Raw genomic sequence first — 24,539 nt, forward strand, 5'->3', positions numbered from 1 at the left:
GTATTCTATCAACACATTTACATCGATAGTCTGGCATTATAATTTATTTGCCTCGGGTGTACTGTGGAGTGTGCAAGACTGCTTTTAATGGCAGGCTAGCAGCTAGCAGCACTGTTGACTTGCACTAGCGAACTCTGCAACTGGAAAGACTGGATGAAAAGTGTTGAAAACTGTCTCCACTGATAAATAACACACTGGCTAACTTGGAAATGAGGTGCAAAATTCTGAATCACCCCTTTAAGATGAATATTTATTTAAAACATTGTTATTTAAAACATAAGGCAATTCTTAAGATTTAATGTGCAACTAATTTTAGAAAAATCACTAGTTTGAAACTAGTTACTAAAAACTTTGGAAAATTTTACACACAGAGTTAGTGATGGATTTATAATCCACAAACTTAAAGATAAAAATGATAATGTCTCATCAGCTTAACTTCCCCAAAACAGTTTGTAATGCTTTATATCTTGTTAGGCACCTGGGAAATTTGTTGGCATTTTATCTAAAAACAAAACAAACAAAAAACACCTCATTGTTTTGGACAATTTCACAGAAATAAACACAGCTGCTCTGCAAAATGAGTAAGCAATTTTAACAGGTTTTGCAGATTTTCCCAAATTCAAATCCTGTTGACTTACTTTTGGTCCAAAATCATTTCCCTAAAAACACAATGAATACATCAGAGTATATTTAGAGCATAAATATTGAGATTCATTTTGGTCTTCACCCGTGGTCCTGTTTACCCCTGTATTTTTGTTTTCCTCTCTGGATGCATCAGCTCAGTGCTTTTCCTATGGGTCTAGTTTTTGATGTGGAGTAAAAGGCTCCAGGAGTATTTATGAATGAATATTTTAAAAGGGATTCAGCGAGGCGGCGGGGCACAAAATGGTTCCTCTGTCCTTTCTACAAGCCAGTCAGTCATCCTGCCGCAAGCCCAACTCTGGTATCTCATAAAAGCAAAGCTGCATCACTCTGCTGGGAAGGGGAGTTGAGTACAGGAAAAGTCCTGTGTATGTATGGGTGTTCAAGAGAGAGAGAGAGAGAGGCCTGAGGGAGAGAGCTGACAGACAAAGAGTGTGAGACAGAAAACAGACGTTCAGGGTGTGGGAAAAAAGGGCGAAGGAAAATGTGTGGGCAAGGGTTTCTAAAATGGGAGCTTGTGCTGTATGAACCTGTAGGTTGTCACATCTACTGTATGTGTTGATCAGTGCAGAACCAGAATCAGATGGCTGTGGTAAAGATGCCCATGTCTCCTCTCCATTTGAAACTTACTTAAAAACTTAAAACTACGTAACACTGTTTTGGAAGTAAGCAACAGAAAATAGCCATTTACTTTTTAAGAGTGTCGGAGACCCCAGCTAACGGACGATGGCACGTAACACTCCGAACTGACTCAAGTCACCGACCTTGCCAGACAGTCTGGATGATTATCGGGTGGCCCTGACACACTGGTACTCAGATTTTGAGCAGGAGTCTCTTGGATTTCCCAATGCAGTCAATGTTTTCTGTACTCCCTGTTGCATAAGCACTTGTTAGCCAATCCTGTAAAAGCTTGCAGTGAGGCTGGGATCAGTGAAAGCTCAGAAACTACATCTACATGCAATGTGATCTCTGCTCTAGTCTCTGATTTTTGGCCGCAGTGCTAAAATTCCTCTTTGTCTGGTTCTAACCAGGCTTTCTCTGTTAGTATGGGAGAGGAGAGAGGGAGGTCATGGTGGTGTAATTCAAGTTGCATCAGAGTTTGTCTGCATTTTCATCTTTTTCCATGTCCTGTACGGCTACAGTGATAACATCAGAGGGCTGGTTCAGAGGATTGTCTGAGGGGGACAACTGGTTTGGGTCCAGGGATGAAGAACCATGATTTGAACTCTTTAGATGCAAAACAGAGATTTCAATAAAAAAAAGAAGAAAAAAAACAGTTTAATTTAGGACATAATTCCATCTTCAGCTAGTGAGATTTGAGCCTTAGAGGCATTTCTGATGTTGGTTGAGATCAGTGCTTATGCGCTACCTTTGACTGCTGCCTCAGAGATTATCTTGGGGAAATCCCATCCCTTAGGTCATTTTGTGCTAAACGTCCTGAGATGGAGTTGAGTCCGGGAATGCTAACATCTGTGAATGCATCGCCTCAGACATTGCCGGAGAGGCCAGGGGGCTGTCGAGCGGGCAGGTGTGATAAACACACATAATGCAGGAATGCTATTTTGTCAGATGAACCTCCCTGGCTCTGTGTCATGACTTGGAGTGATGAAATGCGTTATTCTTGTTCCTCGCTGAGACATATAAAGAATGTAGGTTATGTTTGTTAACAAGGACCGTCTCACTTAGGGTCTCTGGAATGTTTAGTCCAGACTGATGGAAAATGTCTGTGGTGGGCCTACTCTTTGCAGTGGCCTTTATTGCCTCATATGGCTTCGGTGTCAGCGCAGACACACACATACACATGTATGCAAACACACCATTTCCCAACTGCTACCCACCACATTGGCAGGTTCCTAAAATTAAAACTTTGTATCAGAATCCACAGCAAAGGTGAGATCAGTGGATTACAGTACAACGGTGTTTCAAAATAAGCAGAGTATTAAAATGTCTTTATCTGAGTCACTGGCTAATACCCTGTGGCAAAATCAATAACCAGCATGACCTTCCGCATGGACAGCGGGTGGCAAAAAGGACAAAATCAATATTAAAGCTGGCTTTGAGCAAACGTGTAATGAAAAAATGCTGTTTGACAAAATCAAAATCAAGTCATAATTTGCTGTAAGAAATATTACCTTTGTCTGAATTGACTCAGAATAAAAATATACTCAGCAAAAAAAGAAACGTCCTGTCACATTCAACTGCTTTTATATTTTAAGCAAACTTAACATATGAAAATATTTGCAAGAAGATTAAAAGATTTAACAACTAAGACATAATCTGAACAATTTTCACAGACATGTGACTAACAGAAATGGAATGTGTCCCTGAACAAAGGGGGGCGGGGTCCAAATCAAAAGTTGCCCTTAGTATCTGGCGTGGCCACCAGCCGCATTAAGTACTGCAGGGCATCTCCTCCTCATGTACTGCACCAGACTGGCCAGCTCTTGCCATCATGTACCTGTCCCGCAGGTGTGATATTCGGATGTACCGATCCTATGAAGGTGTAGTTACACGTGGTCTGCCACTGTGAGGACGATCAGCTGTGCTTCCTGTCTCCCTGTAGCGCTGTCTTAGGCGTCTCACAGTAGGGACATTGCAATGTGTTGCCCTGGCCACATCTGCGGTCCTCATGTCTCCTTGCACCATTCCTAAGGCACGTTCACGCAGATTAGCAGAGACCCTGGGCGTCTTTCTTTTGGTGCTTTTCAGAGTCAGTAGAAAGGTCTCTTTACTTTCCTAATTTTCTTATAACTGTGACCTTAAATGCCTACCGCCCTTAAGCTGTTATTGTCTTTTCGACCGTTCAACAGGTGCATGTTCATTAATTGTTTATGGTTCATTGAACAAGTATGGAAAACATTGTTTAAACCCTTTACAATGAAGAGCTCTAAAGTTATTTTGATTTTTACAAAAGTATATGGATGAAGGTCTGAGACCGAAACTTATTTTTCTTCTACATAAATTATTGCTTGCATAATGGTCAGTGTGCGTGATTTTCTCTAAACAAAAGTATCTTTAAAATACAGAGTCCTTTTTTTGCTGAGTTTAGTTTCATGTTTATTAACTCGGCATATCCATTATCTATGAGTCCACCATGTAAAATTTATGGATTTTTACAGCTTCAAGGGAGGTACAAAATGAAACTCAAGATGTATGATAACAATAAGAATACCTGAGGGATTTGTATTAAAATGCTTTATCAACTATTCCAGCAGGTCCAAAAGTGTCAGCCTATCTATCCACTGGTGCTCTTTTTGAAATATGTTCATCATTTACAGCTAAAGTCATTTTCATTTGCAAAGAACAATTTTCAATCTTTTTTCGATTTAGCACAAAAGCCAATTTTTTGAAAGCATGAGATATGATCACTTTTGCAGCACATTTTCCCCAAGCACTTTCTCATTTGAGAACTCTTGAGGTAGATGGTGTTTTTCCTCTTGGTCTTTCTAATAAAGCCTTGTAAAGAACTGCCGATTTCCCCTAAATGTTTGTTGATTAAGAAAACAGGAAGGCAGGCATGCCTTGGTTCATTAGTTACCCAGTGAGCAAGGCTTTGGGTAGGCACCGCTCGAGGGCAACTATCATTCCAAACTCGGGACTGTAAACAAATGCTCACACACATGCTGCAGTAAAGAATGTGCACATTCTATAGATTAATTCACAAGCTTGGAGTACTTCATACAAAGTATTCCCAAACACACACACAGAGGTGTGATCTGCCAGGCAAGGCTGCGAAACGCTGCTATGTGAGAAAACACCACGCAAAGCAAACAGAGCCTCACAAGGCAACCGCTTGTTCTAAGGCCAGAACCTGGGGCAGCGCTCCTCACATCTCTGTGAGAGGAGAGGAAGGAGGTGAGGGAGCAGAGAGGAGAGCAAGTGATCAGATGAGACCAGACTACACATGATAGGATGTATTAAAAACATGTTGAGGGAGCAAGATAGAAATAAGGCAAGAGCGAGAAAAGAGAAAAATAAAGTGAAAGTACAGGGACGATTGAGGTTAAGGGTTTCAAGAGAAGTGGCATGGAGGGCTGGAGGAAAGATGAAAAACTATAAAGACAGCTTGAAAAATATATAGCTGGAGGGAAAGGTAAGGTGAAAGGAGATGAAAAAGGTGAATTAATAATAGGACAGACAATGATGAAAAGATGCATTACCAGAGATAGCGAAAGGTTTGTCTGCCTGTAAGACTTCTTTTAAAAGTAAAGATTTACAAACAAGGTATAAAGTAAGCTGAGCAAATAAACACAGTTATGTTAGAATGAAATGTTGCGTTTTCCTTATTTCATACTTATACTATTAGGACTAACTAGCTCAAAAACAATGCAGCTTGTTTATTTCAATATCTTTACAGGGGTCATCAATTGTTATGAAGGTTGACTTTTTGCCTGGGACAAGCAGCTTTAGGTTCAGTCTATTAGCACGATATAATGCGTGTAGCCAAGTCAAGTGCATATTTAAGAGGAGAACAGAAAGCTTTACAGGCGTAGCAACAGTACGTACATGTAAGAGGGTAAGGTTTAGCAAACTCTCAATTTCTATGAGCCACGTAAAAACTACCAGTGGAGAAGGTTTGACTCCATTAAGTAAGACTACATCTACTTTGTATCTGTGGATAGTTTCACACTGACTATATGGCATTTTACTTTTGTAGGCGACTATGCAACGGGGCCCCAAATCTTGCTTTGCTTTCTGCAGAGAAAACAATGAGCCTGGAATCCGACATCCACCCGAATATTTTTTCTCCCCCTCTCCTCTCTCACTAAACGCTTCCATTTTTCCTCAAGCAGAAGCAGACTGTTTTGAGAAATGTGAGCATGTTATGCTTTATGATTTGCAATCTGGTGCTGTATTGACATGTTGCCTCCTCTACCACAAGAGAACCCTTCGATAACATACTTCAACATCCCATGCAGCCCCGCGCGTAAATGGTAAAAGGTTGGTGGAGGCCGTAGATGTGGCGTTTAATTTTTGTTTTTAAACATGCTACTTTAGGACGTTTCCAGCTCAGCTCATTATGCATGATTGGTATTCCCCTCTCTGGATGTGAATCTTGCTCAAAAATGTGTCCATACAGGCCAGCTGCTGCCAAACATTGTGACTGCTCTGGTGCCAGGGAAAATTTGTACATGAACAGTTTTTCAGACAAAGCCAATCTTTCGTTTTTGCGGGCAGAAAAAGACCCAGATGTATAGTAATGACATTAATTCTCTACTTGTTTGTGAAGAAGCTTTTTTTTTCTTTCTTAAATTCTTGTTCAGTTTGCTGCTTGAATTGCTTTTCTCTCTAAACTATGATAATTGTTTCGGACACTTTTTCCAGTCTGGAAGCCTTTACTCTGATTGGATGACGAGTTGCCCGAGTGCCCGGTCTCTGTTCGGTTGCCATATACATTTTGGGTTGCTGTGATGCCTGGCATCCGGAGTACAGAACTGGTTGTTCATGTAGGTTATAGGAGACCTGCCAGCTAGAGGTCATGGAACTGTAATGAAACGCTACTCTGAATATTTCCCCTCAAAATCAAAACCAACATCAACGGCACTTATTAAAACAACCAGAAATCCTTCCTCTGCGTTGCTATGAATTGTAGATGTTTGCTTTATAGGCAAGCAGAACAGGCCAACACATCGCTTACAGTGACATGTTTGTAATGATAATGTTGTTGATGATGTGCATTAAACAGGCAGTGTTCTCACATTTTTTAAATGGCATACAGCTTTCAGAGCTTCCAGAGTTCCTATCTGTTCTGTCTCTCCCTAAGCATCTGTTAACCATCAGCAAAAAACCACTTCAATAGCTATAAAATGGAATGAATAAACAGTAATCAAAGCGGGGGAAAATAATTCTTATTTACCATCTTGACAGTATTTGTAGAAGGTTTGTCTTTTTCGCTATTAAAAAACAAACAAACGAGGGAGTCATTTGTCTTGTTGTATTTGGTGTGAATGAGTTTGTGTGACAACTACATGAAACCAAGACCACAAAAGGAAATTAATTTGAAAGCCCATTTTATGTCACAAATTGAGGGTTGTCTCATTTTTATGGAAACATACAGTATCGGGATAATTTGGACATCCACATCCACATATATCAAAACCCCCCTTCTGGGGCCATCATAGTGTCTCCGTGCTCTTTTTTTGCTTGCATGTCACTTGATAATATGAATTTCTTATTGCTTCATAGTTCTTTTGGAAAACCCATAACTGTTAATCAAGTTAATCAACTACAGATTGCTTTATTTGTATACAGATCTCTAAACAAGATACTTCATTCTACTATAATCAATTAGGGCTGGGCGATATGGAGAAAATCAAATATCACGATATTTTTGACCAAATACCTCGATATCTATACCGCAATGATTTTGTAGTGTTGACTATCGGTGCTTTCACAAAATATTTACACAAAGAGATTTTAGATAAATAATCATCAGTAATGTGGATATAATGACTAAGTGGGTAAAGGCAAATAATAGAACAGTTACAATAGTCTGGTAAATTCAGAAAAGTACATCACTTTACTGTAATGCAGCCTTTAAAACCAGGAAAAGACAACACTTATGTCATATTACAATATTATGATATCCAAAATCTAAGACGATATCTAGTCTCATATCTCGATATCAATATAATATCGATGTATTGCCCAGCTCTATAATCAATCCATTTTTACTGTTACCAACTTCATAATCATGCCACTCGAATTAGTCTGCTTTTGAGGGTTTTTCTCTCAATCACATCTTTTATTGATTGTGTATATTAATTGGTAGTATTTGCATATGTGTAAACCAATAAAATAAGAATTAAAAAAAATAATTAAGTTAAAGTTAGATAGTTTTGACTTATTTTCCTGGTTTGAGGGATTGACGCCTGTGTGTGTGTGTGTGTGTGTGTGTGTGTGTGTGTGTGTGTGTGTGTGTGTGTGTGTGTGTGTGTGTGTGTGTGTGTGTGTGTGTGTGTGTGTGTGTGTGTGTATGTGTATGTGTATGTGCACCCACGTGTGCATTTCTACTTCTTACCTTGTGCATGTGTAGGATGTCTACAATCTGGGAGTCAGATCTGGACCTTCAGCTTCTGCAAGACACCCGCTCTCATTTAGATCCAAAACGACAGATTATCTCTGGCATTCCACATCTGGAAACAGTTGAACGCAGCGGAGCCGCTTCTTCAGAGAAATACACAAAATATGTAGGACAAAGTGCACATGAATAGGGGGATATGGCTCCTTAATGTATGCCACTGTATCTAACTGTGTCCTCATGGGCTTTGAGGTTTGGGTTATGAATGTTTATTAAAAGGTCCCATGGCATGATGGCATTCACTTTATGGAGGTTTTTTTAACATTAATATGCGTTCCCCCAGCCTGCTTATGGTCCCCCAGTGGCTAGAAATGGCGATAGGTGTGAACCAAGCCCTGGGTATCCTGCTCTGCCTTTGAGAAAATGAAAGCTCAGATGGGCCGATCTGGAATCTTCCATTTATGACGTCATAAGGAGCATACCTCCCCTTTCTCTGCTTTGCCCGCCCAGAGAATTTGACCCGCCCATGAGAGAGAGAAAAATCATGGCTTTCAAACGAGCAAAGTGGCAGTTGGTCAAGGCCCCACCCCCACCATCCACCCCTCTCTCCTCCTCAATAGCATTTAAAGCTACAGACACAGAAATGGCAAGTCCTAAAGAAAGCTCATTGTGGGACTGGCTCTAGTGGCTGTAATTCTGCACCAAGGCTAAATTTCAGGAAAGAGACTTCAGATACAGTATTAGGGGACCACTCAAGCCTATATAAAAGCATCCAAAAAGCAGCATGTCAAAAGGACCTTTAAGACTTCTTGCTTTTTAATTTTAGGAACTATCTACAAACACAACACAGTATACTGGTATGTTGGCGTTTACTCTTATTACAGTGGTGTGAATGTGTCATTTAACATTTTATCCTTCAGCTTTTGGACGAAAAGCTTGAGGTTTGAGATGCCACTCTTGTGTCTGTGTGAAGCTGAACCCAGGAAATAGTAAGCTTAGCTTAGCATAAAGACTGTAAACAGGGGGAAATAGCTAGCCTGGTTCTGTCCAAAACAGAAAAGGAGCTTTAGAGGTGCCAGTAGGCAGATTTCGTTTCCTTAGGATAGACCGATGCTAGCTGTTTCCAGTCTTTATGCTAAGCTAACCATCTCCTGTAGCTTCATATGTAACGGACATGAGTGGTAGTGGTATACATCTTCTCATCTAAATCTCAGCAAGAAAGCAAATAAGTGCAAGTGTAAAATGTCGAACTATTCCTCGAACAACAGCATACCACAGTATCACCTGATACTTTGACCAGCTTGACCTTATGCACTTGTGCTGAACCATCAGCTGTAGGGGCTCCTGATGACTCAGCTAAAACAACACAGCCTCCAGAGGTTCCAAAATGCTCATGACCTTTTTTTTGTTATCATGATATATTCCTCAGTTTATTAAATTACATACTCCGGATCAACAAGAGGGCACCTGCTAAACCCATATCCATGTCTTCATGTCACAGCCTACCTCAATTTCAACTATGTTTGGTACGCCTCCATAATCATCTCAGCTCACTTCCTCAATCGGTCTTCCAAGACAAAAGCTGTTAAAGGAATGTTCTGAAAGGAACCTCTGTGGTTATTATACATAATGGACCAGCATATTATGTTTTATGTATACCAGCATATTCACAAAGACACACCTGCATGTGAACACACACACACACACACACACACACACACACACACACACACACACACACACACACACACACACACACACACACACACACACACACACACACACACACACACACACACACACACACACACACACACACACACACACACACACACACACTTACTTTGTGGATTAATTAACTCCCTACATATGAATTTCCATGCCACGTGCTCTCGCTCTTTGGAGGGTGATGTGTGGCTTGAAGCCTTTTATTGTAATGTGAGATGATTCATGTGAGCACACAGCATGGTAATCACCAGCTAGTTGCTGTGCATCAATCAATTAGGAGAATCTGTCAAGGCCCCATAATGGTTTTAATACGCTGCCTTTTCCACTGGCTGGATAATTGCTACATAATTACTCAAGAGTCATCTCAGGTGGATCTCTACCTGGTTAAGTCAGGGCCTGAATATAAATGCGTGAGAAGTTAGTTTCAGATGGCTTGTTTCTTCTTGGGGAGCTGCTGCTGCAGTAACCTGGATTTATAAAGTGATGATTGGCATTACAGGAGGAAGGGACTGAAACCAGGGAAGTGCTTTTGTGGCTGACAGATAGGATTTGTGACTGAGAGAGATCTTAGCGCAAATGTGGCACTGTTGAAGGAAGTATTCAGATCCGTTACTCAAGTATAAGTAAACAGTACTAAAACATTCTGTAAAACTACTTAAAAAGTAAAAGGTCCTGCACTGATAATGTTTAAGTAAAAAGTATCAAAAGTAAAAGTACTCAGTGTAGAAAAATGTCCTCTGTGACTATTATGCAATTAAATTATACATGATGTGTAATGTATGTAATATGTGTAGGCAACATTTCATTGTTGTAGTTGGCTGAGGTAAAGGTTTTTAAATATGCTGTAGTATATAGGACTGCAACTTGTGATTTATCTCAATACAGAATAATTTGCTGATTATTTTCTCGATTAAAATCGATTGTCTGGTTTGTATAACTTGCGAAAATAGTGAGCGATGCCCATCATAATAAGTCAGAGCCTTAAGTGACAGCATTAAAAGGCTTGTTTGTCCAACCCTTAAAATTATTTAGTTTACTGTAATTTAAGACGAAGAAAAGCAGCAAATCCTCACATTTGTGAAGCTGAAACCATTTTTCGACATTCTTGCTTAATATAAACATATCAGTTATCAAAATAGTTGCCAATTCATTTCCTGTGGATTGACTATTGATTAATAGACTAATCATTTCGGTTCTAATTTTAGAAACCGTTGATTATAATGCATTAGATTTTATAAGCTCTGCATATGCTTTGTATGTGCAACTTTAATTTTGCAAAGTAACTAGTAAGTACAGCTGCCAGATAAATGTAGTAGAGTATGAAGTACAACCTTACCCTACTGTATATTACCTAGTCTTCATCTCAAAACATTTCTAGGAACTTCAGCGGAACATTTCAAACATGTGGCAAACTATTCGATTCTAATGCTAATGCATTTAGCCAAATAAAGCCAAGCCTAACTTCCCCCACAATATCAACATGACGAGACTGCATGGTGAAATATTCAGAGTGAGTGCAAGTCACAGCCTTTGCAATATACTGACATTCAATTTGGCTGTATTTGCCTTTCAAATGAGCCTATTGATGGTTTCAAAGTCACAACAGTCACAATCCAGCTGTGCCAGTTGGAAGTGACAATAGCATGGTTTCCGCTGCAGAGTAAAAAGCAACAAGCAGGGCTGAACATTTGTTCGTTTCATACAACCCGGCCTCTTCCATCAGATATATTTTACAGATTTATCAGGAGAACAATGATAAACAAAGGTCTTGTTTCCAGTGAGTTCAGCCCCAGTTAGTGCTGCTGATTAATGCTGTCTGGCCTTGTTTGGTGCCGACGGTGGTACCCGCATTCGGGGCCCCTTAGTCTCTCGGCTAATTGAAGTCATTCTTCAGTAATATTCCTAAATCAACTGTTTCCTCTTGCCTATTTGAGACCTAATTGGAAGCATGTGCACTCAACCCGAAGGTCTCCTCTTAACCCCTGACACTTCAAGAATGTGTCTGTTGCGGTCAATGATTTCACTTTGTTGTTTTCTTTCTTTATTCTTGCAGCCCAAAAAATGAACATTCATCGTTTTTGATTCTGGCCTTGTTGTGTGGATCTGGTTGTAGATCTTTCTAGATGCTATTTGGGGGGGGGGGGGAGTTATTTTAGCGTTATCGGCATACGTTTGTGTCAGCCTATGGGTCTCTATGACAACACATAATTGTGCTGAGCCCATGCTTCATGCTAAGAGGGTTCAGCTTGGGTCATGACATCTGCTAAAGGGAGTGACATTTCACCAGAAAATGCAGCAGAAAGAAAACAGGATTCACATGGATATCTTACAAATTACATTGACAGAAAATACATATGTCTGTCTGCAAAGGATTTGCTGTTGTAATGCAAAGTGCCTTTTTTTTCACACCAATTTCATCATCATGATGGCACCTTGTACATATTCTCTCTGACACACAACACTTTCCTTTTATTTGATACTCCTTGTTTACAACTTTGCTTTAAAAAAAAAAAATGATAGATAGATAGATAGAGATATATATATATATATATATATATCTCTATCTCTCTATCTCATAAACATCTCGGGAAGATTAAAGCATCCAGGGATGAAACAATCTTGTGTGTTAACTAACTCCCGCATACTGGCACTATACATCTCATATTGTACACTGGGATTCTAAACCCTCACACTATACTGTAAGAACACTGCACGCAATGTTATTAGTTTTTCCTGTAATTTATTTTACATTTCTTGTCTGTTAAAGCTCTTTAGTTATTTAAAAATGTTTTTCTCCATTAGACAAATTGTCTCCCACCTGAATTCATTCCATCCCATTACCAACAAAGAGAACGCGGTTAGGAGTGGTCTTGCAAACTTCATACACTTGAGAATACACTCTTTTCTTTTACGGTCCGGGGCCCTACAAATGTTTATAATCAGTCTGCTGCTGTAAACAATGGCTTTGGTGTTTATCTACAAAGACTGGTTGCCTGTGAACTCGCTTTAATCATCAATGTTGCTTTATTTCAGTGGATCTGCAGGATTTTATGGGATTTAGATTTAGCATCCAGCATTGCTGCCTTTTCTCCACGCCTCGCAAAAAAAAAAAAAAAAAACACAAAAAAAAAGGGGAAATCTCCATTTGGATGCGAGAGATCATTTCAAAGAAAAATGGTTGTGATATTTTCCAGGGTGTTTATTGGTTGAATTGAGCGAGTCGTTTTCACACAGAAAATGAAAATAGGGATTGGAAACAATCGGAGGAGAGAGGCTAGGGGGAGATTAATTTCCTAGCAAGCATTTCTGAGCCATTAAGCTTTACCTATCCTTTTCACTCCTGATCTGCCTTCGCTCACACACCTGCTTCCTTACGGGACATTAGTTGTGTTCAGAGGGGAGATAAGACACACTGCCTCTCAGCCTCTGTTGGTCAATACATCCATCTTGTGCATATAGCCGCTCTGTGAGCGGCGAGCTATTGTACCTGTGCAAATTATTGTTTACCGGCAGACGGTCATGATTGTTTTTGCTCACTGGAGTGCCGTCACACAGTGAAGTGAAATATACTGCGAGGACAGAGAAAGGAAAACAGAGAATATAAAAAGGTACAGTAAGCGCAAGCAAACGCTGCCTTTTGTCTCTGTACACAGAGACGTTCAACCAGCAGAGGATGTTACACAAGAGGCCCGGCATTATCAAAGAACACTGGTACTATTGTAGTGTTGCACTGTTGCAGTCATAACCACATATACAACACAAGTCCATATTCAAAACTAACACAAACAAATGCAATACACTACAGAACCAACAATATATTAAGTGCCCTTTAGTAAAGGTCAATGCTTTTTTGAGACTGTTAAGCGTGACTTCTGCTTCGGCGTGTAGCAGGTATGTGGAGACACGACCCTACGCCGGACCCTACGCCGGACCCTACGCCGGACCCTACGCCGGACCCTACGCCGGACCCTACGCCAGACCCTACGCCATAGCCTGACGCGCACCTCTCAAAACATTTAACTACACGGCGTGGCGTTGCAGGTGCTGTGTATTATGTTGAAAGTTTCTTATTTATTAAATAACTCCTTAAAGCATTTAAACAAAGTTTTGTGTTGGAGTTGGTAACATTACAAAATCTTAATTTTGACTTAAAGATTTTCATTTTCACTGTAAATGCATATCGGTTACATTAACAACTAACAAACGGTATCGGCCTTGAAAAACCAGCATCAATCAATCCCGACTACACAGACCTCATTATTTGCAAAAGTTATTTTGAGGCTTTTAGAAGACTGAGTTAGTCACACCAAGTGAGCATCTTCCCATATTACAGTCTAACTTACTAGGAACCAGACTGATCTTTGAAGAGCTCTATTGTCAAGTAATGATTACATTAAGTGTCTCTCCATCATGAGGATCTACTTGTGACCCTGTGCTCCTTTATGCTTTAAGAGCTATGTCCTTCTTCGTGTGTTGTCATGAGTTTTGAGACTTTTCCGCAGTCATTGACAACTGGTGTAAAAGCAATTTGCCTTGCCTTTAAAATCCACTTCCAAAGAAACACTCTCTGTTAAGGACACATGCTGCTAAACACTAAATTTGATATGAATCACGTGTGTGCAGCAGTCTGTGTATCGGATTTTTCAGCATGTTGCTACAATCGCAGACGCAAAGCTACCTCATGTAGGTGCAGGGAAATGTCTCAAAAATCATATTTACAGATAATTATCAAATATATGTGCAAGGCATATTGCCTTGACAGCACAACAATTTACAGCCTCAAATATGACCATGAACTTCAACATTTGACAGTGTAAAGAACAACAGACAGTACGAGCTTCACCAAATTCCCATTTACTGCAGAGCCATTACTGATGTCAAAGGTCTTGTGAAGACGCTTGGCCACAGTGGCCTCTGCTGGGTGGTAAGGGTAGAACATGCAGGGGTAGAGCTCAATGATTCAAGTGTGGAGGAACGCGGACGTATTATTTATTCATGAATGGGCTAACAATCACTAATTAGCTTAATCCTGTATCAAACTATAATGAATCACACTCAGCCAAATGTCACGGTGGATTATAATGGACGTGGATGGATCCCAACTGCTTACTGGGAGTGTCTGTGGGATGCATCTGTCCTGCCTTTGCACAGCTGCTGGAGAATGATGACAGCAATGTTGGGCTTTTTAATTAAAACTGGAATAAGGTGGTGTTTGTGTGATTAAATCAAGTCAATCGTGAATGGAGCTCATCACATTATACCTGGAATGTTTTTATAACGTGGGAATCAAGTTTAAACTCTTGTACAGTCTTATCATTGAGAGCGAAATTAATATGACATTAATTAGCATTTCCCAGACAACAAACACACTAAGAACAGAAGCTGAGAGCAACAGGAGAGCGCAAGAGAACAGTAAGACAATAAGACGAGCACACACAAATGTACCTAACGTCTATAAAAACATCTCCCTGTTTGAAGGCAAGCTTTAGGACAATATGGAAACACTTGTTGTTATAATAGTAAATGTCAACCACAGACAGAGAAAACAAATGAAACTGGTGTTAAAAACAAAACTCTCATGACAGCAAATGGCATTTTCTGAGAGCAGAAAATACAGCCTACACATACAGTACTTGAAGTTTTCCCATAAACTGCTCTCAAAGACCTCACTAAAGCTATTTTCAGTCTGTTTAAAAAGTAGCCAAGCTCTGATATAAATCAAGTAATTGCTAACAGTCCCATGATGTAATTTTAGCTTTAAGCTCCAAGAAGTAGAGATCGGCCATAAAGTGGAATAAAATGATACCATTTAATTTGTCTCTATTGAATGGCCTAATGCCGTCCAAAATCAAGAGTGGGTGGCACTGATTCAGTTTAAAGAAGTGCATTTTACAGGTTTTTAATGTTACAAAGTGTTTGGGTCCAAAGCTAGCACTGGCGGATTAAGCCCAGACTATGACAGAGCGATATAAAGAGAGGGCATTTCACAGAGAACATATGAAAGCATTTCTTGGATCTTAAACGATAACTTTTAATCTTATGTCTCGTCATTACGGATTTCGCAAATTCTACTACTGTATTCTTACAAAAAAAATTACTTGTGTGCAAGAGTGACAGTCAATATGCCAGCATGAAACTGCTTTTGGGATGTCATCCTGTTACAGTTCCACATTAAAATGGGATTAGAGAGTAAACTTTTGCTTGGGGGACAACTTAATCTGGAATGAAACGAGAGGAAAAAAAACATTTATCGTACTTTAAAATGTGCTTTTTGTGCTTTAAATCAAATTCTATTTCTTAGAGACATCTTGATTGTGTTGTTCCTTCTGTCCCCGGTGGAATTTCCTATCAAAACATTTAAGTATGAAAAAAGTATAACCTTTGAATAAATGGCAAAAACATTCCCATGAGATCAGAGAAGGCTTGAGAGCAGCCAAACCCGCCAACTAACCAGAAAACCAACATCACCCTCCATTACTGCCATGTCATGACATCATCCTGCTTCCTCTCTACTGGTGTCCCTGTGGTCTGGACTCCTAATTATCTGGCTCAAATACTGATGCTCTCAAAAAAGGGTAGGTGATTTAATCCAACGCTGAGAGACAAGGAAAAAAATAAAATAAATAGTGCTCGGCCCGTGTCAACGTGAATACTCTCCCTCCAAAGAGTGCAGTGATACAGCCTGACATTACCAACTCGGATTGCCCCCAAATTAGATAGAGTAAGTTTGCTTTGGCTGCACTCCCCGCTCCACAAAAACCTGGACACTGAATAAACTCCAGAAATGTCTCTAATGACAGACACATGGCACTGAAATGTGACCTCGAGCTAGAGATAATCACTGTCATTTAGTGTTAGAGCAAATCAGTGTGGGGCATTAACACCAAAACCAGACCTACACCAGCGGTAAGGGATCACGTTTGTTATATATTGCATTAAGGGACAAGACTTTAAACTACTTGTGTTTGAAAACTTCTAGATATGAATTTGGTTTAAGTGCCTTCATCTCAGACAAATAAAAGTACATACTTTATACTAACAGTACACATTTTTTTGGCTTGGGTTTGGTTTTATATCTACTTCAGAAAATTGTGATGAATATTTGTCATTATTTTTTTTGAAAAAGTGTCACCCTAACTGTCCATTGTAAACAACCATGACAGTTAACATACTGACCTCCTGATTCAACTTTGACTTACTGTACCCCAATTACAGTTGCAATTACAATTGCATGACCCGCCCTACTCTCCCATTTGATTGGCTAGTACTCACTGTTTTTGTTGGTTGGGTTAACCCAGATCTAAGCATAACTTGAACAAGTAAAATCATCATCATAACTGATAGAAACCATATGGCCAAAGGTATGAAAATGAAACCAAAGTTGTAATTAATTGGAATTATCCTTCAATACACAATTTTCACAGCTGATATTATTTTCATGGCAGGAGAAGCCAGGTGGAACTAATGTAAGATTTACACGTTAATTCATATATTTGAGTTAATTTACTAAAAATGTATTTACAGTGTTTATACAGTTATTAATTTACACATTTGTGTTTAAACAGTCAGTAGTTGCATATGTAGCCTACATGTTTAATTATTTACATCAGCAGTTAAGAATCTACCTCTGTGGTTTTCCTCACATTTACCTGTGTCTAAGTTCTGCTATCGTCTGATTGGTTACTTCAGCTACATGTGATAAAGTAAAACGAGGAAGTGTTGTTATGGAGCTGATAAAGCGTGAAGAGTAAACAAGAGAAAAGTGCTGCTTAATAAAGCTATCCGTCTCCATCCAGCTGTTCCTTCTTATTATTATCATTTAGAGTGATACAACCACAACATATTGAACCCTCACGTTACACACTAACATCATAAAAAAGATGGCCACACCAGCTAACACAAATACCATGGCCTTGTAAATGAAATACGTAGCTCCAATTAATGCAATTAACTGCACCTGTGCTTTTTCTTTTGGCATGTCAAGATGTCGGATGGGAAAAGATGTATTTTACTCAACTGTTAACAATGTAAGCATTTAATGGCAAAGTCATGCAGCCAACCAGTATTATCATTTCTTAAAGCCTTTTTTAATAGACATTTAAAGCCATTCTAAGAAGAAAAAACCGTATAGGAACTTATCACGTCAATAACCTAGGGCCAAGTAATTCAGGATCATGGTACCATAGGGAGAGAGGGAAATAAGAAGGAAAAGGAGTAAGGACAGTTTACGATGTGACCCACGTTTGACTGCTGAGGATAATAAAATTGTAACACTTAAACCCGCAGTGACAGTAAAGAAAATGTAATTTAGCCTACTCTCCACCTAAGATAGGAGCAATTCAGAGCACTCCACCACTGCAAACCTTATTATCTTCTCCATTATGTACTATTTATGTTATATTGAATAGTTTGCCTTACCTTACCTTTTACCTTTCATGATTTGAGTCACCAGCCATTCAACAGTATTGGTTCAAAGATTTCGCCTCCCATCGACTTTGCTTCCCCGCAACTTCCACAGTCGAACCGACGTGTTTTGATCCATGTGAGCTCCCTTACTTGACGGTTTCAGGAAGTAGCTAGCTAGCTACACTACCAAAACAACAGCGTGTGTAACGCAGTTTTCTCGCCAAATTATGACTATTTTTCAAAATTGCTTTGTAAATCAGGCCGTAACACGGGATACTTGTAATGTGACAGTCCGCGATCCCGTTTACTGCCGGGATAATGTGTACTTTATTCCTTCATTTGAACCACTTTGCTAACGTGTAACGTTTGCAGACTATCAAGTTAACGTTAGCTAAAACAGCTAACGTTAATGTTAAAGTAACTTCAGCTGGATAACTATTCACAACAAGACTGAGCCAAAGGCGGCTTTAAATGTGTTTTCAGACCGTTGTGAAAGTGGAATAGTGTTCATACATAGAGGTGGGTGGATATGCTAACTGCTAGTAATTTATGTACTGTGTCTGTAAGGTAGTCCAAGGAGTTGTTTACTTTAATAAGGACCTGGCATGTTTCATGTTTTCAATGAATTCATACATTCATCTAATTTAAAGCAAGTGAAGGTTGCTATTACACTTTAAATTAATTTGATGACTTTACAATAATTTACTTGCAACTCACAGATTGTCCCAAGGCAGTGCCACAGAAAATTCCTTTTTTTTTCTTTCTTCTTCTCAAATATGATCACCTTGAGAGTCACAAGACATGTTTACATCTTGAAATTCAAATAAAACACAATGATAGAAAATCAAATCTCTCTTTGAACTGGCCTCCACCTGTAGACCGATGTAGGCCTAACCTGTTATAAGAGATCACAAGACAAAATAAGTTGTTGAAGGGGTTATAAGCCAAAATGCTGATCGTCATAAGGCAATTTAAGTGATCTTCAAGGTAGAGTGGAAAAACATAATTATCAATTAAAGAAGAGAAAAAGAAAGAGAGCAGGGATGTATGTAATAAAAAAAACTAACTTTTTTTGTAGAGGAGAGCAAAATTATGTTTTTTTCAGCTTCAGGATTGATTCTCAACTTGGCCCGGCTGTCAACAATAATGTTTGTCCATCAATTCATTACTAGCAGGTCTACCCAGTTGATACCTCTGGTAAAGTGGGTGTCTTTACAGTTGCCTTGATTTAATAGATTTAGACAATTTCTGATTCAGCATTTAGCTAAAATGTCAAAGCAAAAATGTCAAACATCCTCTATGTCCACCTTCTCCGTCGTGGGGATTTTCTGCTGTCTTTCCTGCTTGCTTTTCTTAATAGTGAACTAAATATTTATAGATTTTTAAGTATTAGTCTGGGGAAACAAAGATTTTAATATATCATATTGGGCTTTAGGAAGTAGTGACATGCATTTGATAGACTAAAAGACTCATTAATTAATCAAGAAAATAATCAACATATAGGCTATTTAAAATAATTGTTAGTTGCATCCTAATTAGCACATAAACAAAGACTTGATACTATATTAGCATCAGTGTGGTTATAAAAAAAAAAAAAGTCCTGGTTACAATGACATTTTAAGACACAAAAGTAGTGTCAGTTCACCAATTTGATACATATCTAATATTTTTACATTTTCTTCATTTTACCCATACAGGAAGATGCCACGCTTGCAGTCCGGTGTTTGGAAGCATTTCACCCCGGCTATCAAAGAAGGGAGGGAAACCTTCATGTGCAACTACTGTTTAAAGACCTACACAAAGAATGCTACCAAGATGCAGATGCATTTGGACAAATGCAAGGAGTACTCTGTGGTTTCGCAGCAGTCACCGGGCCCAGATGGGAGCTCCTCTGCCTCCATTCCTGTTCCCTCCTTCTCATTCTTACCATCTGCCACTCCTGGGGGACAGTTCCTTATTGATTCAGTGGATCAGCGCAGCCAGGCGCATGCTGACGAGTGCCTGGCAAGAGCTGTGTATGCCACTTCGTCACCCCTCACTCTCACAGACAATATTTATTGGAAGCGATTTTTCAGCGTGCTCCGGCCTGCTTACTGTCCGCCCACCAGAGAGGTTTTGTCCTCTCATCTCCTGGACTGTGAGTATGACAGAGTACAAAGCCAGGTCCATGAGGCCATAGGGAAAGCAGACTGTGTCACCATCATCTGCAGTGGCTGGTCTAACATAAAAGAAACCGGAACTATCATTTATGTTGTTGCAACCCCTGTGCCACTGTTCTACAAATCTGCAACGACAAAGGAGCAGACGTACACAAGCACTTTTATTGCTGAGGAACTGAAAGATATTATAAATGAAGTGGGACCACAAAAGGTCTTTGCCGTTGTCACTGACAACGCCCCGGAAATGATGGCAGCTTGGGCTCAAGTAGAAGAAGCCTTCCCGCACATATCCGCTATCGGCTGCACGTCGTGTGGCGTCCAACAGCTCTTCGATGACACAGTTGCAACGCCGTCTATGACGGCTCTGTGCAGGAGAGCTGAGCAGGTGGTGAGGTATGTTAAAGAGCGAAAACTACTAGCAGAGGCCTTTAGATGCTGGCAGACTTCAAATATAAGAAACCACACTGCTAATGGGACAACATTGGCACTGCCTATTAACTCTGACTGGACTGGTGTGGTTAACATGTTCACCAGCCTCCTGGAGGGTCAGAACTCTCTACAAGAGATGGCCGTCTCACCTACACTGGATGTTGAAGCATCCATCAGGGCCACGGTACAGGATGCAGCATTTTGGAAAGGATTAAGCGGCAGTCGTAATCTGCTCTACTTGATTGGGAATTACATTGATTACATGAAAAGAGAAGATGCCGCACTCTCTGGTGTTGTTCACCTGTTCAGTCAGTTAAGATACCACATCGGAGCTTCGCTGTCCGGGTCTGTGCTGCACAGCGCAGAACAGAAAGCCGTCATGGCATCGTTGGACAGGTGTCAGGAGTTTTGCGTGAAGCCAATTCACGCAGCGGCGTACATGCTGGATCCAAAGCATGCTGGACAGCAGACACTCTCAGGGGAGCAGATAAACAGCGCTTACTATGTGATTTCCAACCTGTCGCATCATCTAAATCTTGATGAGGGTAAAGTGCTTGGCAGCTTCGCCAGATTCTCAGCCAAGCAGGGATTATGGAAGGGTGCCGGGATATGGAGCTCATGCCAGCACGTGTCCGCATCCACCTGGTGGAAAGGGCTGTGTTCCTCCGAGCCGCTGTCCGCTGTGGCCTCTGCTATACTCCAGATCCCGCCAGCAACAGGTGCTTGTGACCACCTACGGTCACGTTTTTGCAATGTAAAGGGGCAAGGGTCTCTCCCAGCTGACAGGGTGCAAAAACTGGTAGCATTACAAGCGAATCTCAACCTTTTCGAGCCAAGTGATTGTGAGTATGCTCCGCTGGAGAGTGAGGAAGAGAAGAAGGTGTCATTTCAATCTGAGACTCAATAGTAAGACATAATGAGATATCTAAAGCTATGTAGAGCCAACACATTCTCACTCCCATCGCGTAAAATACTTATATACTATGCTCTTCATACTATGTCATCTTCACACGCTGCGGAGCTGCTACTCTGCCCGGTGCGTTCCATACACGCTAACCGGGGATTTCCACCAGATACGTAACGGCTGCGGATCAACTCCGCTGCATGTCTGCTGCGTGCTCCGCCGTCCGTCAATAAACACCAGGTCCGGATTTGACTGACAGCTGTAAACACGAGGACCCACAAGTTCTCACAAATTCAGGTAGAATAGAACCACAAAACCAACAACAGTTTGTTTCCATCCAGAGGAGTAGAGGGGAAACGACTCTGTGCCGTGTTTTCAAGGTGTAGTGCAGGGAAATATGATCCGCCGTGAGCACAGTGTATTTTATTTTGAAAATTAACCAGATATTTATTTAGTTTCTGTGCTCGACTTCCTGTCCCGCACTATCTGCCGTGTGCTGAATTGCTGCTGAGCTCTCCGGCGTCCAGCAAAAATAGAAGCTCTGCGTATCTGCTCCGGAGGGCTGCGGACCGCCAGAGCTGTGCCGGAGTCGGAACGCAGCCGTTACGCAACCAGTGGAAATGCACACATTGACTTTAATGGAAACCTAATGACTCCGCTGCCGTTTCGGAGCCGTTACGCATCTGGTGGAAATCCCCGGTAAGGGGTGCTTATTGCATCGTATATGACGCTGACAGCCAATGACCAAGCGTATTTTACAAGTTGGGAGTAAGAACGGGTTGGTAGAGCAGACCAAGTGGACTGTGATTCTCAATCCTTGTGAAGAAAATAAAACAATTAGCCTTACAGATCAACAAAGTTCAGACTGTTTAAAGTGCCCATATTCTGCTCATTTCAGGTCCATAATTATATTTAGAGGTTGTACCAGAATAGGTTTACATGGTTTAATTTTCAAAAAACACTGTGTTTTTGTTGTACTGCACATTGCTGCATCTCCTCTTTTCACCATGTGTGTTCAAGTCTCTGTTTTAGCTACAGAGTGAGGCATCGCACTTCTATTTCATCTTTGTTGGGAGGCGCACATGCACAGTAGCTAGGTAAGGATCACATCAACTAGCTGTTTGTTTCTACAACTTCAGTTAGTACAAGGCAGGATTAGCCAGGAGACTTCCTCTAAACGGGGGCGCACTTCCAACTTTGCATGGAATACCCGCAGAACAGGGACATGCAAGTAGTTCTTTTGTAGATTATGGTGAACTAGTGTGTGTTGTATCAGTGTTTTGCCATTGAGAACGAGCTAGCATGCTACGGTTAGCCACCTCGTCTCGGCTACTGACGTAGAAAGCCGTGCAGAGTTTGAGCAGCTCACCTGGAGACTGAAGGCAGAAGACATTCAGAAACCGTATCTCACTCAAAACAGCATGGATGGGTTATATTCCAACTTTGTATGCGTGTGGAAGCACCAGAGACACAAAATAACACCCCCAAATTCTTTTTCATAATATGGGCACTTTAAATAAAATGCCTAAAGAGTGACTGAATCTGATGCCTTTATGTGTTTTAATCATATACAATGCATACTCATGTAGTATTTTTTTTATTATTATTATAGTTTTCAAATGGTATACATCTACCTTATAATGACAATATGGAATATTAACAGAATAACAAGAGGTCTAATCTTCTCTGTTAAAGTGTTTACATGGTGTTAATAAAACTGTTCTAAGTTTATACTGTATATGTGTCTGTTCCTAATGAAATACAGGAATAGTTTGAGAAATATGTACATTCACTTTCTTGCAGAGAGTTAGATGAGAGGATCGGTATATCTCTCTGTTAAATTTAAAGCTTTAGCCAAAAGCAAATTAGCTTAGCTTAGAACTATTTCTTGGCCTGAAGAAGTAACATCCCGGCACATAATCCTCTGTAAAACAGCAACTTTGAAATAGCGTGTAAATAAGTGAGCTTTAGAGGTGCTGGTCAGCTTTAGTTACCTTCTGACAGAGCCAGGCTAGCTGTTTCCTCCTTTTTCCAATCTTTTGCTAAACGTACCGGCTGTAGCTCTATAGTAACCTGGTATGAGAGTGGGATTGATCTTCTTCTCTCAGCAAGAAAAGAAATATTTCCCTAAAGTATTACTTTAAGAAAGAAAACAATCCGATGTATCAATCCTGGGATTATAATACAAACCAAATACAAGCAATACTTTTTTTTTTTTTTTTTTAATTGAGAAATCCCAACTTTAGCACTTTTCATAAAAGATTTAATGACGAAAAAGCTTAGCTTGTAAGCTGAAAAGAACTGCTGTGGCCAATTACTGCGTGCGTTTTCTCACTCCCTTTTCTTACACACACTCATTCACTGCTCTTTCCCTCTTTTCTGTCAGCCTCTCTGCTGTGGTCTGCTGGTGGTTTGGCACCAGGGCGGCCTCAGGGTTCTGAGGGGAGATCTGGGCCTTGTAAATACTAGCATTATTAATCTTAATAGGAACGATTCAGGACGGCTCTGAAGGTGTCTCTGCCTCGAAGGCAGCAGACCTGCCGTAAATCTCAAGCACTCTGTTCTCCACTACATCACTCAGTAAATCTCTCACTACCTACATACGTCTTCCCTCCCTCTTTCCCACAGTTGCTTCCCTCTACTGCCCATAGGGATTTTGTAGGCAGTGACAACAGATGTGTGGGCAATAATTAAAGCGATGGTATATGTATCATTTCACAGATGAAGAGAAGGCCATTCTCATGATGTGTGCTGTTTATGACAGATGGCAGTGCGTCTGTTGGTTTAAAAGTTGCCCTTTGTGTGATTTAGTCATATCAGGCAGATTGCATGAAATTACTGTTACTGTGGAGATTTTTCACTCAGGTCATGGTTTCATCCATGTTTCATCATTTCTGGCAAATCTAGATTGTCAGTGTCAATATATGTATATTTATTTATTTTTATATATATATATATATATATATATATATATATATATATATATATATATATTTTTTTTTTTTTTTTTTAATAAGTATGTTGTGGTATGTAAACAAGACTAAAGTTCTGTGAGGCTTAGTTCATAGTGTTAGCATTCTAGCATTTGCTCATTAGCCCCAAAAACATTCCCATCATAAGATATGCAAGTATTAAGTTATAAACCAAAATAGTGGACAAATTAAAGTTTTTACCTTTAACCTCATCCACCTATTCTTTAAGCTCAATATGTGTTCACATTAAAGCTGTGCCATAGCACAATTAGATCACG

At 40.1% G+C, this 24,539-nt stretch overlaps 1 protein-coding gene and 1 long non-coding RNA gene across 3 annotated transcripts in view; one reads left to right on the forward strand and one right to left on the reverse strand.

Moving 5' to 3' along the window:
• LOC114567548 (uncharacterized) overlaps positions 1 to 18,020 on the reverse strand; it is a 45,639-nt gene extending 27,619 nt beyond the window's left edge. For both annotated transcript variants that reach the window (XR_003694191.1, XR_003694192.1), the window contains exons 1-2: positions 17,815 to 18,020; positions 7,664 to 7,809 (exon numbers count right to left, since the gene is read on the reverse strand). This is a non-coding gene — a long non-coding RNA (uncharacterized LOC114567548). The remainder of the gene's footprint in view (positions 1 to 7,663; positions 7,810 to 17,814) is intronic.
• On the forward strand, positions 17,912 to 21,560 carry LOC114567546 (uncharacterized). Its single transcript, XM_028596581.1, has 2 exons — positions 17,912 to 18,316; positions 19,495 to 21,560. Exon 2 carries the CDS (start codon positions 19,499 to 19,501, stop codon positions 21,290 to 21,292), a length of 1,794 nt encoding a protein of 597 aa, XP_028452382.1. The 5' UTR covers positions 17,912 to 18,316; positions 19,495 to 19,498; the 3' UTR covers positions 21,293 to 21,560.
• Positions 21,561 to 24,539: the final 2,979 nt, after the last annotated feature.

The sequence above is a fragment of the Perca flavescens genome, chromosome 14 (assembly GCF_004354835.1).
Source record: "Perca flavescens isolate YP-PL-M2 chromosome 14, PFLA_1.0, whole genome shotgun sequence".
NCBI classification, from domain to species: domain Eukaryota; kingdom Metazoa; phylum Chordata; class Actinopteri; order Perciformes; family Percidae; genus Perca; species Perca flavescens.

What these genes read in the sequence shown, in the direction of transcription:
- LOC114567546 (XM_028596581.1), top strand. Translation starts at nt 19,499, where the DNA reads ATGCCACGCTTGCAGTCCGGTGTTTGGAAGCATTTCACCCCGGCTATC.